The sequence below is a fragment of the Zeus faber genome, assembly GCF_960531495.2.
Source record: "Zeus faber genome assembly, chromosome: 9".
NCBI classification, from domain to species: Eukaryota; Metazoa; Chordata; class Actinopteri; order Zeiformes; family Zeidae; genus Zeus; species Zeus faber.
In genome coordinates, this window is record NC_137197.1 from 22380689 (window position 1) to 22394172 (window position 13484).

General features: G+C 49.7%; 1 protein-coding gene across 1 annotated transcript in view; it reads right to left on the bottom strand.

Annotated features, from left to right (window-relative positions):
- robo2 (roundabout, axon guidance receptor, homolog 2) overlaps nucleotides 1-13484 on the bottom strand; it is a gene marked incomplete at its 5' end in the record, with an annotated part of 178623 nt that overhangs the window by 16515 nt on the left and 148624 nt on the right. The window contains 5 exons of the mRNA XM_080006547.1: nucleotides 1261-1386; nucleotides 2870-3142; nucleotides 4211-4338; nucleotides 9266-9308; nucleotides 12689-12715. Coding sequence (XP_079862673.1) covers nucleotides 1261-1386; nucleotides 2870-3142; nucleotides 4211-4338; nucleotides 9266-9308; nucleotides 12689-12715 — 597 coding nt within the window. The remainder of the gene's footprint in view (nucleotides 1-1260; nucleotides 1387-2869; nucleotides 3143-4210; nucleotides 4339-9265; nucleotides 9309-12688; nucleotides 12716-13484) is intronic.

A 13484-nucleotide genomic window follows, 5' to 3' on the forward strand; every position in this document is an offset into this window, starting at 1 on the left:
TTTCTGACATTCAAAGAAAATATTATTATCAGTATCTTAAAAATACTTAAAAACATTATGGCAATTTCATGTTTCTTTATCTTATTTTTTGCATTAGCTTCCCTCTATTTTTGTCTCTTTTAAGTGGTTTAAAATGTCACATCTATTGAATTATGAATTGTTCTGCCTCTTATCCACTTTGCATGCAATCGTTTTAATTTGGTTGTTTTCCTTTTATTTTATCCCATTTTTATGGGAAGCACTTTGAATTCCATTTCATGGATGAGAGGTGCTATATAAATAACATGTATCGTTATCATCATCATTATTATTATTATTATCATTATTATTGTTATCATCTCCAATTTTGCTTTTTTTCCATCATGTTTTACGATTTGACAAACACAAGGAGAATTACAAGCAGGGAGAGTGTGAAAGAGAAATAGGGTAAAGAATGATATAGTGTGTGTAAGCCCGTGTCAAAGAGCCACCAGGAGCCTGGAGCCTCCAGGGACCTTGTGCCTCTGGGCACAGCCACTTCCACTTCCCCTCCTCGGCCCGCCGCGTACCGGCGCATTGAATTAGGGGCCAGTTATAGCAGCGGATGGTAACCGGATTAGAGAGCAGAGTGGAGGGGAGGCGGGCAAAGGTCTGACTCCGTGTCCTATAAATTACATTGTAATTCTCTGAACAAGGAATTTAGTGTAACTGGCCACCATTAGGCGAAGAGGAGAAAAAAAGGGAGGTTTTTTTTTTTCGTTTTTTTTGTCACTTTATTCAGCCAAGCGTCTCTGATGGCCGTAACCCTGACTCCTTTCCTCTTTTACTCGGAGCGAGAGACAGACAAAGGCTCAGCAGTGTTGTAATTCTTACATTGTTCTGTTTTGCCACACCGAGGACGGGGGGTTTGGAGGGTTTTATCCATCGAAAATACATTTCAAGACAGCATAATCATTCTTTCTGACCAGGTAGTTAACAATTATTCCATAAAAAAATAAAAATAAATAAAATAAAAAAAAATCAAAGGATGAGCTGTAAGCCGTGTGAGCTTAGTGAGCAAAGCATTATTGGTGAGGGAACGAGACGAGAGAGTTAAGGAGCGACCTTCACATTGGGCAACATGCAAATTACAGATCGATACAGCAATTAGCAAATCGGTCGACCGCGGAGTGGGGCGGGTCGAGCCCCGGCCACAGCCCACACCCCCCCCCCCCCCCCCCCGACCCCACCCCCGGGGTTTCCGTCCCAGATAGCCCCTTCCGCGTCAGGAAAAAAACCAACCTGAGAGGCTGCCGCTCCGCTCTGAGCTGTTGTGAGAGCTGGTGGTGCTGAAATCTTGTGATTGGTTGTGCGGTATTCTATTAGACAATCCCTCGGCCAATCGGTAGTCAGGAATGAAAAGGAGTGCTACAGTGGAGGTTGAAGGGCAGAAATGACAGTGGCGTCAGGTGATTGGCAGTTAGCGGAAGCACGTGCAGACATGCAGTTAGAGCATCAGGCAAGCAGAAGGTTCCCGCCGTTCCGTTCGCCTCCCTCCCTGTCCGAGGTGGTCGTCTTCGTCCAGTTATTTAAAGGAGTTTCCCACTGAGTTTTCGCCCGTTTACTTGTCAGCGTTTATACATTATTTGTTAAAGCGACGGAGCTTTCGAAGCCTTTTTCAGACGGGATTTGCAAATAGAAAATATGGCAAAATTAAGGAGGTTTGACCCGAAATAGGTGTTACCATAGGACCAGGGGATCATGGAGGGTCTGTATATCACCATATCTTTTGGATTTGAATGCAATATTTTTTGCAATATTAACAAGTCTAAAAATGTGAAGATCATCAGGAAAAGGGTTAGGGGTAATGTGCAAAATATGTGTGCTGACTAATAAGCGGACAAAAACTCAATTTGACACTGGTATGGTCCTTTAACGATTTGTAAGATTTCTCAATCTGTACTCCATCATAAAGTGTTGCAAAACATTAGGTTTATTAAATGTCTTTGATAGGATTTGCCTAAACAGCGTAACAAGGTAGTTTGGGGACAATTAAATTCCAACGGTTGAGAGTTTAAATCACCGCCCTTCTCGTTCCACAAAGACATAATTACATGTAATTCTAATCGTACGTAGATGTCTTCAAAATAAATGCTAGTGGGATTTGGGAAAGGAGTTTTTAAGATTTCCTGAATTAGAGGGACTCTGTGAAAGTATCATTTATTTCAGAGTTCTGGAAAATGAGATCATAAATATTTATTTGGATACATGCTCGGAATACTCATAACCATACGGTGCAGACGGGGCTTTAAAAAAAATAACCCTGCATCAAACCCATGGCTGCATCAAAACTTGGATTATTTTCTTAGATATTACCCCGGCTAAAATGAGAGGGAAAATGACGTTGAAAAAAAAAAATTTAAAAAAAAAAGAGAACCGGGAACGGTGCCATCGTCAGAATCTCAACGTCATGGACAGTCGACTTAACTGCAGTACGTGTTTACCGCGCCTTGTAGGGAAGCCAAGGAAAAGTCTGCTGGGGGAGATTAATATCTACCACCGGAGCCCGGCTAGTTGATCCCCTCTGCAGCCGTGCATTGAGCCAACACAATTAGCATGCAGCCCGTCACTGTCTCCGTACCGGACGCACAGGGATGACGGCATCCACCGGCCTGTCTGGATTAAGGAAGGTAGACAGCGGGCCAATTTCCCCCCAAAACTGGAGTCTCCCTTCAAAATCAACCGCACCCCTGCAGGAGGGCTGCCTTCAGAGACTCCCAGAAGGATACCGGACCGCGCCGGATCGTACTGAACGCAGCTTTCTTTTTCGGCCACCCGGCGTTCCCCAAACCTCTCGCGCATCTACGTCTCGGCTAACGGGCGCGGGCGCCTTCGCCGCCGCGGGACTTACTGTTGTTGCAGGAGTTCTTGTCGGGAAGCGAGTAGCCCAGGTTGGCCATCTCCTGCTTGGCCTGGAGCGAGGCCTTCCACTGGGACTCGGGCAGGTCCACGGCCAGCTCGTGGATGCTGCTGGAGTGCAGGATCTGGGTGGTGGCGTAGGGCGTGGCCTGCGACGCCTGGCCGGGGCTGTTGTAGTTGGCCTTGGTGGTGAAGTCTATGCTGCTGTAGATGGCTCCGTCGGAGAGCATGGTGCCCGTCTTATCGCCCTGGCCCGTGGGGAGATCTGGAAAGGCGGCGGGGAAAAAAATGAACCGGACGGGCGAATGGGAGAAGCGCTGACGTCGCCTCTGACCCCAGGGTGTCGGGATAACGGCGGCAGGAGCAGATTAGGAGCGAAGGACCGGCGACGGTAACTACGCATCAGTCCGGAATGACCCCCGGGGGGGGGGGGTGTCAGGGTGTGTGTTCCCCAAAGCATTGGAAGATGACGTTCTGCGGCTCAACGCTTTCGGGTCGTTTCTGAACGTCCAGAGCTCAACATTATTCATCTCGCCGAAAGATGCTTCCGTGTTATTAATGCATTCCAACCCTCCGACTCCCAACCTCCGTTGCCCCCTTCTCCCTCTTCGTGTGCATGTCTTTCCCCTCTCCTTCCGGCTCTCTTCATGCGCATGAGGGATAATATCGGCACTTTACATGTGTGTGTGCGCGTGTGTGAGAGGGAGAGGAAAGAAGGGCGAGCGAACAAATATGGCCTCCTCCTCTCTCCCTCTCTCTCTCTCTCCCTCTCTCTCTCCTCAGTGCGTGGTTTGCATGCCCAGCGAAGGGGAGATGATGTACAGCCGCGGCGGAAGCGACCGCATCTGCGCCAGTCAAGCTGTGCCTGTCCTTCACGACTGGCTGCCCAGGACCATCTCTCCAACACCACCACCCCCACCCCCCCCCACCCCCGCCGCGCCCCGCCCCCCGCCTCCGCCTCCGCTCCCAGCTCCACCCCTTCCTCCGCACCCCCCCCCCCGTCCGGTGCTCCCCCCCCTTGCCTTCTCCTCCTGTGAGGTATGGGGCGGTCGACATCGGAGCCGGGACCGCGCGCCATTACTCAGCCGGCATAAGACAGCGAAAGACCTGCCGGCGCTACGAGCGTCCTCCGCCGTGAAATATAAATGTATATCCAAACACGCACGTGTGGTATGCATACAGGTATACATCCAGGCAGGCGTGATGAACAACCCAAGCTGCTGCACAATCGGGAGGGGCAGGGAACCCGAAAGATCCCCTCCAACCGCCCCCCACCACCACCACCACACCTCCGCCTCCATGGGCTGCCTGCGAGCCCGCCCCTCCAACTCACCTCCGCGGCCGAAGTTACTGAGATCGTTGGGTCCCCCGGAGCCGCTGTTGACGGGCAGGCTGGTGGCCGGCCAGGAGTCGGCTAACCAGGGGTACCCGGGGTCGCTGGCGTTCATCAGGCCGGGACGACTGGAGGGGGAGGAGGAAACACAAGGAGGAGGTTCAGATTCCACGCCAGCCGCGGGCGCATTCATATTTCCTCAGCTCGTAATTATTCCGGCGTTTATTTCTCAACCGCCTTTCCTCCGCAGACAATGAAATAAGAAATAAACAAACACATCACAACAATCGGAGAAGTGTCAACGTGGAGGCTGCCGAACCTCTGTTTTAATGGGAGTGTATGCAAATGCGTGTGTGTGTTGGAGATAAGCTGGTGTTGGGCTCTAAGTGCTAATCACACATTTCTGGGATAGCGACGCAGAACTGGAAACCCCCAAAATTTTCCTCTGAGCAAACAGCTTATTGCGACGGTTTTTCCTGCCGCGTCTCTGTCACATTCTTTTCTTTTTCGCAAAAAAAAAAAATGAATTGTACATCAACCCCCCTCAACAAACACATATAAACGTGCGCTCAAAGTGAAGGCGTCGCCACGCACCGCTCATTTGAAAAGGAAAGCTGCGTGAACTTGATTTAAATGCGTTGAACTGGCTCAGCACCTGAGGCGCTGCGACGGAACCTTCCGTGGAGAGTTACGGCTTCTTTTTTTTACACTGTCGCCATCACGCCGTGGTGGAGGCACAAACCGGGAGGACTGTGAGAGGTGCGTCATTTTAGTCAAATCAGCCCTGTGCTCTGTCATAAACATCTGGAAAAAAGGTCTTCACTGAGGCATGTGATTTTTAAACCTATATGTGGAATAGCCGACTTGGTGGTTGTAAAAGTCATGCTGCATTAATGCACAACATACATACAATAATTTTTTCTTTCCTAAATATAACACCATATAGTCAGACTTCAGTCCAGAAAATGTGCAGTGAATTGTTTTTTTCCTCCATTGAGCCTCTTATTAGCTTTCTTGAGTCTGTTCAACCTGGATTTTGGACATTTTCAATTCCTTTTGTTTCTGAACAGTTTTAGCTCGAGTTTAACATGGTAACAGGGCATGTTTTTCACAAAATATCATTAATTGTGTTTGTATTTGTCCATATATTGTATATATACTGTATTTATATATATTTAATCACAATCTACATATGGTGCTGGGTTTTCCCCATCAGCCCCTTGAGCCGATGTCTGTACAATCTGAATGTTATTTAGAAAAGTTAACACCTGGGTTTATTTTGTGCATTCTGGGCGTCATGATCATGATCATGTCATGACAGTAAGACTCCACTGAAACAAGAAAACAAGTCGCTGAGGTTTATTAACGCTTATTCTTACACTGCTTTTAATTTATTTAATTCCTTTTATTATTATATTATTCTACTTTGGAAATGCATTTTGCTTACCTGCTTTTATTGTTACTATCTACTGGCCTTCTTTTAATGTAATGCATTTTGAGTTACATTTCGTGTATGAAAGGTGCTATACAAATAAAGGTTATTATTATTATTAGAATTATTATTATTATTTGATTTGATTTGATGTCAAAGCTGGGCCCTGACTCAGCCACTTGTGGGATGCCTGCACATGGGAGAGGTCAGCTCCATTTAACAGGTGTTGTGTCCTCCTGCGGGGGGCGGGAGCTATAAAACCCAGCCATTAAGACTTTAACCTGTCATGGGTGACTGCTGGGCGGCCATTAGGGCCACTTTACTGTACAATCACGTATGAGGCTCGTTACCATGGGCAACACAGATGGCGGCGGACGAGAATGAGACGCAAAGCTAAATGCTTTTGTTTATGTGGCGGTTCAATCGTACTCCACTCAGTTCTAATGAGCGGCCACGGAGATGGATAAAGTTGCTCTCCACATTCAGCAACGTGTAATGGCTAATTTGCTGACCATTGTGGACAGAGCATACTGTGCCGAGAGAAATTCTGGTGGAAAAAAAACCAAACAAACAAAAAAACAAAAAAAAACAATTCCACCCACATAACAGGAGTAACAGAATAGAGCAACGCTGTTTATAGTTCCTCCCTGGGTCTCCACAGCAGGGACTTCTTCAGTGCTTCACCAATGGAAAAAAAAACAAAAAAAAAACACACAGCCTGACAAGCCCATAATAAACAGGGTGGCACGGCACACCACACCATCAGTGTCCTGCAGTTCTTAGCAGCCCGGCTGCCTGAGTTCCAACGGGCTCTAAGGGGGAGCTGGAGAGGGAGAGAGCCCCGAGGACATGGGCAGGTAATGGCTCTCTCCCTCCACCACAAGTTCTAATGAGAAGAGCTGTTTCTACAGAGGTGTGTGTGTGTGTGTGCGTGTGTGTGTGTGTGTGTGTGTGTGTGTGTGGGTTGGTGGGGCCAAATGAACTGCAGCCCTGACAAGCTAAGAGCCCTTGCTGAGGTTCCTGAATGCCAAAACAGGCCCCCGGGGGAGACAAGTCATTCAAATTGATGGCTGTGCATCAGACACATGCACTTTTATAGGGTAATACATCTCTGCAACCCCTCCACACCTCCCTCCACTTCTGTTTCTGGCTGCCACGTTCCCCCGCCGTCATTATTCTCTCCTTTCCTTACCCCGTCTCCCCGTCTCTCCCCCAAAACCTATCTTATCCCCCCCCCCCCCATGCAGTCGGCATCTGTCAGACTGGAGTTTCCAGGCGGTTGCCAAAAGAAGGGGAGAAGCCGTGGAGGAGAAAGAGCGGAGGAGGGCGTCGCCGTCCCTCGTGGACCGGGGCTCGTCGGCACGGTGAGAGTATCCCGGGCTGCGGCGGCGGCGGCGGCGTTCCTTTGTCTCACATCGTTGCTGCTCTAGCTTAAACCCCCCCCCGCCACCCCGCCTCCTCCCTCTGCCCCGCCCACCGGAGAAGGACCATTTGGAAGACAAGGTTTTGACACTGTGCAAATGGCTGCTGCGTCCTTGGATTCATCACAGCGCGGCATTCCTGAGAATGATAATTAGAATAAGACTGATTTCTACGGAGCGTGAAGTCGACGCCCAACTTGTAATTCTCGTCCGGCTCGGGATGGATGGCAACCTTGGCAGATAAAATCTGATTTGGAGCCATTTACTGTCAGATGTCTGAGCCGCACGTTGTGATGGGTGCCGAAAGCTGAAATACAGCCCAAGATGGCTGACACAGGGTTAGCCATAAACAAGCCAGGGGAGGGATTTTAATTGAAATGCAACTTCGTAAATCAGGATTGTTTACCGCCCCGCACACACCCACTAGCAGTTGGAACCTGCACTTCAAACCCACGCATAACATTATATTAACGGCGCGTGGAAGCCGGGGTTGCCGTTCTCGATTTAGATGCAGAGAACATTCCGGCACGTAGCCCTTACATCCTGAGATGTAAGAGAATCTCCATAGCAACAGTCTGTGTTGAAACCTGTTTGCAGCGCTCGGCTCAGCTCAGCTCTACATTGCTTCTCTGTAGGGGTGAGTCTCTGCTTTTGCTAAAATATTGATCGGTGCCGAGGTAGGAAGTTATTACTACCTCCTAATTACCATCCCCCTATTGGCAGCGGGATAAAGAATGAGCCCTTATCAGCTTTTATCAATTTCAATTGAGCAGCCAAAGTCAAAGTGTCCAGGTCTACCAATCTGCAGCCTATTCATCTTCCATGAATCATTTATTCTGTGATCGATTACGTATAATTGTTCAGTCGGCGCAATTTGGCAAGAGCCAATGAGGAGCCGGGAGCAGACGTGGCTTCATTTGCTATTGTCTAATTAATGCAATAAACATCCCACATAACAAATGAACACATTTTGCTGTGATGGTCTTCTGCTCCCTTTCACTCTCACAGCAGATGGGGAAACTGCAACATCTGGGCGCCGCTGTCAGCACAGTGACTGACAGAATAAAAACAAATAGCTTCGTAGCGCCGCTCTCCTATTCTAATGGATTTGCGAACGTTGCATAGCGGCAGCCGACTTAAGAGATGACTGATACCGCGTGTGGCGGGCCACATGTACAGACGTGTCAAATCCCGTTCAACAGTAACCAAAATCTGAACCGCTTATGTGGAAAATTGAAGGAAAAACAACTACAGCAAAAAGTAGATGAATGTAGCCACGGCGAGTGGCGTGGCTAATTCATTGAGAGCCTGCTGGCGGCAAGCGGAATGATACGGGCAACAAAAAATAAAATAAACAAAAAAACACCCTCGTGCACGTCGCAAGGGGAAAACAAAACAGCAAATATGAAAAACAACGCTAACACAGTTGTCTCTGAGACCCACGTTTGGAGGCTCATGCTGGGAGTCTGACATCGGGGGGCGTGACCTAGGCAGGTGTGATAAGCAGGATATAGAAAGAGGCGACGGACTCCTGTGGGAGTCACTTGAACGGCCACAAAGGCTCAGTAACCGGTGCTATTGAGATGTGGCAGATCCTCCGTCGCCCAACTCCGCTTCCCTAATACACACAGAGACGGAGCAGGGGGTGCGAGGGGGGCGCGAGGGGGGCGCAGGAAGGGGGCGCCGCCGCCGCGCACCTCTCCCCTGGGTAATTATTTTTACATTATTACATGTGCTCAGATCCAAGCCGCCCACGCAAGGTGACAGGCAAATTTATCACTCCAGGGGGTTTCTGGGTTGCCGTAGCCGGCAGGGAAAGATAAATGACAAAATAAAAGCCCTCTCTGCTTAAATTGTTTCTGTTAATTCTGTTGGGGAAGATTTATGAGTTCATCCATCGATGCGTGGACGAAGACGCCGTAGAATTTTATGTCGCGCACGCTGAGGCTGGCGCAGAACGCGCACAAACAGCGCGCGGTCGATCCATCGGCGATGGATTTATTAGCGTTTGAATATAAAGCGGCCGCTGATGAGGCGTGGCTCTGAGAGTAAAGCATATGACAAAGGCCGAGCGTTAAAAAAATAAAACATTTTAAAACCACTGCAATACTCGTTTTTACGTTTCACCGTGGCGATGGCCATTTTGGTTTTGCTCGGCAGTGGTGAGCGGCACTTTCGCTCTTTTTTTTTCACAGCACTCACCTTCCGTTGCTCATCAGACCTCCGTCGACTCTCTGGAACGTCACTGGGGTCACGGGCGAAAGAGGGACGGAGAGATAGAGGGGGAATAAAGAACAAAAAGAAAAAACAACACATTATTTTTTTTTCTCTTTCAGGGAACAACGCAACCCTAAATACAACGGAGGATGACATCTATAATGGAGGCGATGAGGCGTTTCGCCGCTCAAGACGCCTCGCCCGGGCGTCTCCTCCTATTGACACATTCCCGTCACGTATGCGGCTCGATAGTTGATGGATCTGGTGAGGGATGCAGACGTGCCCCCTGCGTCCATTCCCCCCTCCATGACAAAGACGCAGCGATGAGGTTCGCAGATTGCTTTGCTTTGCATAAGCCGAGATGGCACCGCGTCTCCTCCCAAGGACGAGATGCCTGATGAGGGGCGAAAAATAATTTCATCTTTCTTATTTTGCTCTTGAGTTATTATCAGATTTGTGATTAAATATGAGCCAAAAAATGATTAGGAAAGGCAGAGGGCTCGTTAATCAGGTTGAGCCCCCTCCCCCCGTCTGCGGGCGTGCGAGGCTGAGCTCCTGATTCTTTTCGGCAGCCAGGGCTCCCCAGGAGCCACGCGCGGGCCCCGTTTCATTACCGTGATCTATAGATAATAAGGCCCCGCTCTTTGTCAACAGCCAGTAAAACTCCCCGGCTCAAAGTAAAAGATTGACCGAAAAGGATCCATTTAATCTCCGTTCAACGATGGTGACGCCGAGAGAAAAAAAAAAAAAAAGACGTCAGAGTGAAAACTTGAAAAGTCGCCTTTTTCTGGAAACCACCTCGAACCGAGGGAGAAGAAAGAGCGTCGTCCGCGCCGGTTGACTTGAGAGAGGGAGCGGGAGCCGCAGGTAACAGTCATTTGGCTCATTTGTTCCGCAGACGGAGATTAAAGCGACGGAGGGGGAAGAGCATTCCTCCGCTCCTCGCTCAGGTGGGGTCCACCACGACAAGCCCGGGCGCGGCCCCAAAGGAAGAGGGGGGGGGGGGGGTTCCCGGGAGGCGGAGACGCCCGCAGGCTTGGCGAGAGGCTGACCAACTCCTGGGATATCGACTTCGCCTACCGTTAATTAATACGATTCCTCCCTTCCTTTTTTCCGAAATCAGCGTCATCACTTCCGGGAGGATATTACACGCGGGAGCGAAAGACACATCTCCACACCGTGCAGGTGATGAGGTAGAGATTATTAAGGCCCTCGCAATCGAGGCGTCTTAGTTGACGATTACATTGTCACACAAATAGTAACGATGAACAATTTCAGTGTCGCTCTTCTTCTGTATTTCATGCCTCTGTCGTGGTGTGATCTTACAATTGTGTACTGACGTTTTTTCACCTATTGCAGAGGAGCCATTTATTAGGCGTTCCACCTCATTCACATTGCATTTATTTCAACACTGGTTTAGAAATTTCTTCCACACTTTGATGGAAACATGTAACTGTGGACTCTATGGAGTGCAAAAAGCCGAAAGATTGCAACTGCTCAAATAATTGAGATCAGGAACTAATTGTGACAGCTCCATAGATTATTAGCATCTCCTGCCATTTGCCTACTTCTCTTCTGTCAGCCAGTTAAAAGACGCTGCACCTCAATACAATACAGCTCTGGCGGTGATGGACAGGATTGGAATTCTTTATTCAAAACAGCTTGAAAGCTATTTTTCCTCTTTGTTCCGCCGCTGCCAAACTTGCATTGAAGACTTCTCCCCCTCCCTCGTAAGAGGAGAGAGAGGGAGGGAGGGAGGGAGGGAGAGCGATGGAGAGAGGGACGGAGGGGAAGTTGGGCGGTTCAGCGGGGAGGCTTCTGAAGTCGCTATCTGGGCTCGGGCACATTTCTGAGCTGCCGTGCACGACTTTAATGTGAGGCCTCCTCCTTCCAGATAAGCACTTTCTCCAATATGAATACAGATTAATCCCCTTTAATAAGCATTAAGGGGGTGGGGGTGGTGGGGGGGTGCGGGGCATAATCAGCGTATAAAAATTCCATCAAATCTTCTTCCCCCCCGCTGGCCGCACGCTTCCACGGCGCGATGATTTACCTCCGCCGCTCTGACAGCTTTAGGGGGCCGAGGCAGGACGCCGGCGGTACATCACCGAGTCGCCGACAGAGAGGAGGGGAGCGCGGCGTGCCCGCCGGCCGGCGCGGGGGGAGATCGCCTCGGCTCTGACCTTGTCTCTTTTGCCCTCTGGCCGGCGAAATTGACTACCGCTCACGTCCGGGGCTCACCGAGAGACTCGGCGAGTGGTCGCGCTCATGTGTCGGAGGCGACTTATGAGGACGTGAGATTTTAACACCGACTAATCCTCGGCGCAGAGCGCGGAGGAGTGGTTATGTTAACTTAGACGCGGTGAGGTGGAAAATTAGGCCGAGGGATTGAGGCCAGCCCACTGCCCCACTATCACATCGAAGCTATCGAAAGATTCCAGGGCGCCAATCACTCAGGTTGTCTCCCAGTGATCGGAAAAAAAAAAGAAGAAGAAGAAGAAGAAGAAAAAAAAAAAGAGGTTAATTTAGATTAAAAATACCTGAGTCAGAAAATCTGTCACAGTTTCCTCTCCCGTTTTACGTCTCCTCTACCGATCCCACCAACGTATTCTGCAAGCTACTCCGCTCCTGTGAGCCCACCTTCCCTTTCTACAACAGGCCGATGGAAGTCTTCACTTCACTCAGACCAATTTAACCTGAATCAGATCATACAGCACACGAAGGTTTAACATAGCTTATCAAATTATAAGCACTTAGTGCCAGTTAGTCAACGAAATACACGCGGTGGAGGGAAAACCACAACAAGAGAAGAGCGGGTAAAACGATGACAAGAGGGAAGAAAATCAAACATGTCAGCCAATTAACCAACCCACACCTACGAAAGAGAAGAGACGTGTAAGTCATGACGCGGGGGGGGGGGGGTTTGTGCTGAAAAAACAACAACAACAAAAAAATTAATAAATAAAAAATACAAATAAAATAAAAAAAAAAGGGGGAGAATGTTTTTGAGGGAGAGAAAAAAGTGAGACTGCGTTGCCCGGAACCACGGGAATATTCACCAGACAGAATGGAGCTCGGTCGAAAGAAAAACGTCCACGGCATAATGTAAACACGAATACACGACACATCATGGGGAAAAAAAGGGCTTTGGGTTAGGCAGAGACCATGTGATTCACAGTGCCACGGTCATGACTAACGGGCAACCCCCCCTCTCTTTATGCGCGAGACGTATGAGTTCGGTCTCTCTTTCAGAGGTTTGCATTTACGTTAGCCGTGGCCGTGAGTCTGACAAACCGGGCGTGGAGATAAGTATATATATATATATATATGTATATTGCGTAAGCGGGCGATGGGAGGCAAGGATCAGCGGCCGGATGGGGGTGACAAGACGGGACAAATGAACAGTACCTGCAGGGGTGAAGGTGAAGGACTGAACTGCAAAACAAGAAGACAGAGAAGTTGTGCGTTAACAAGCTTGCAGAGGCCAAAGTGGTGCTTGGGGCGGGGGGGGGGGGGGGCGCTCCGTCTCCCAGCGTGCAGAGCAGCAGCCAAGAGGAAGCAGCCGGATCAGAGGCCACGGAGGGGTGGAGAGAGGACGCTCCGCACCAACCAAAACACGGGGGGAAAAAAAAACAAGAAACAAAGGCGCGGGCGGAGCGGGAGCAAGGAGTCATTATCGTTTTCCACCGCTGCGAAAAAACCCCACTCCCAGCGCTCCGACCTCTTTGAACCCCCACCCCGTCGCGGACGTGGTGTAAAAGGCAACGCTTCTGCAGAGCAAACCACTTATTTCTCCGTGTGTGAGACAAGGGCTCTGACAGGCGATCGAACGATACCAAACTGTGAATTCAACGATTATGGCTTTTTTTTTTTTTTCCGGCATTGTTAGTATTATTTCTACCCCTCCCCCCCCCAGAAGGCGGCGCCGGTACCGACTCAGTGAGATGTCAAGGTCGGCGCGTGGGCGTAGAGCTGGAGCGGCTCCAGCCTGCTCCGTCCTGAGTGACCAGCCCAGAGTCCGGTCTGCCCACTCAGTCGCCCCCCCCGCCCGCCCCGGGCTGTTAACCGTGCACCGTGGGCGGACTTGTCAAAAACGACATCCCCGTGAAAACTATCCGGGCTGACATCTGGCTCCCCGCTGTGCTTTCACACCACGGCCTCCGCCGCCCTCGCTACGAGCGACGTCTTCGACGTCTGATCTGAA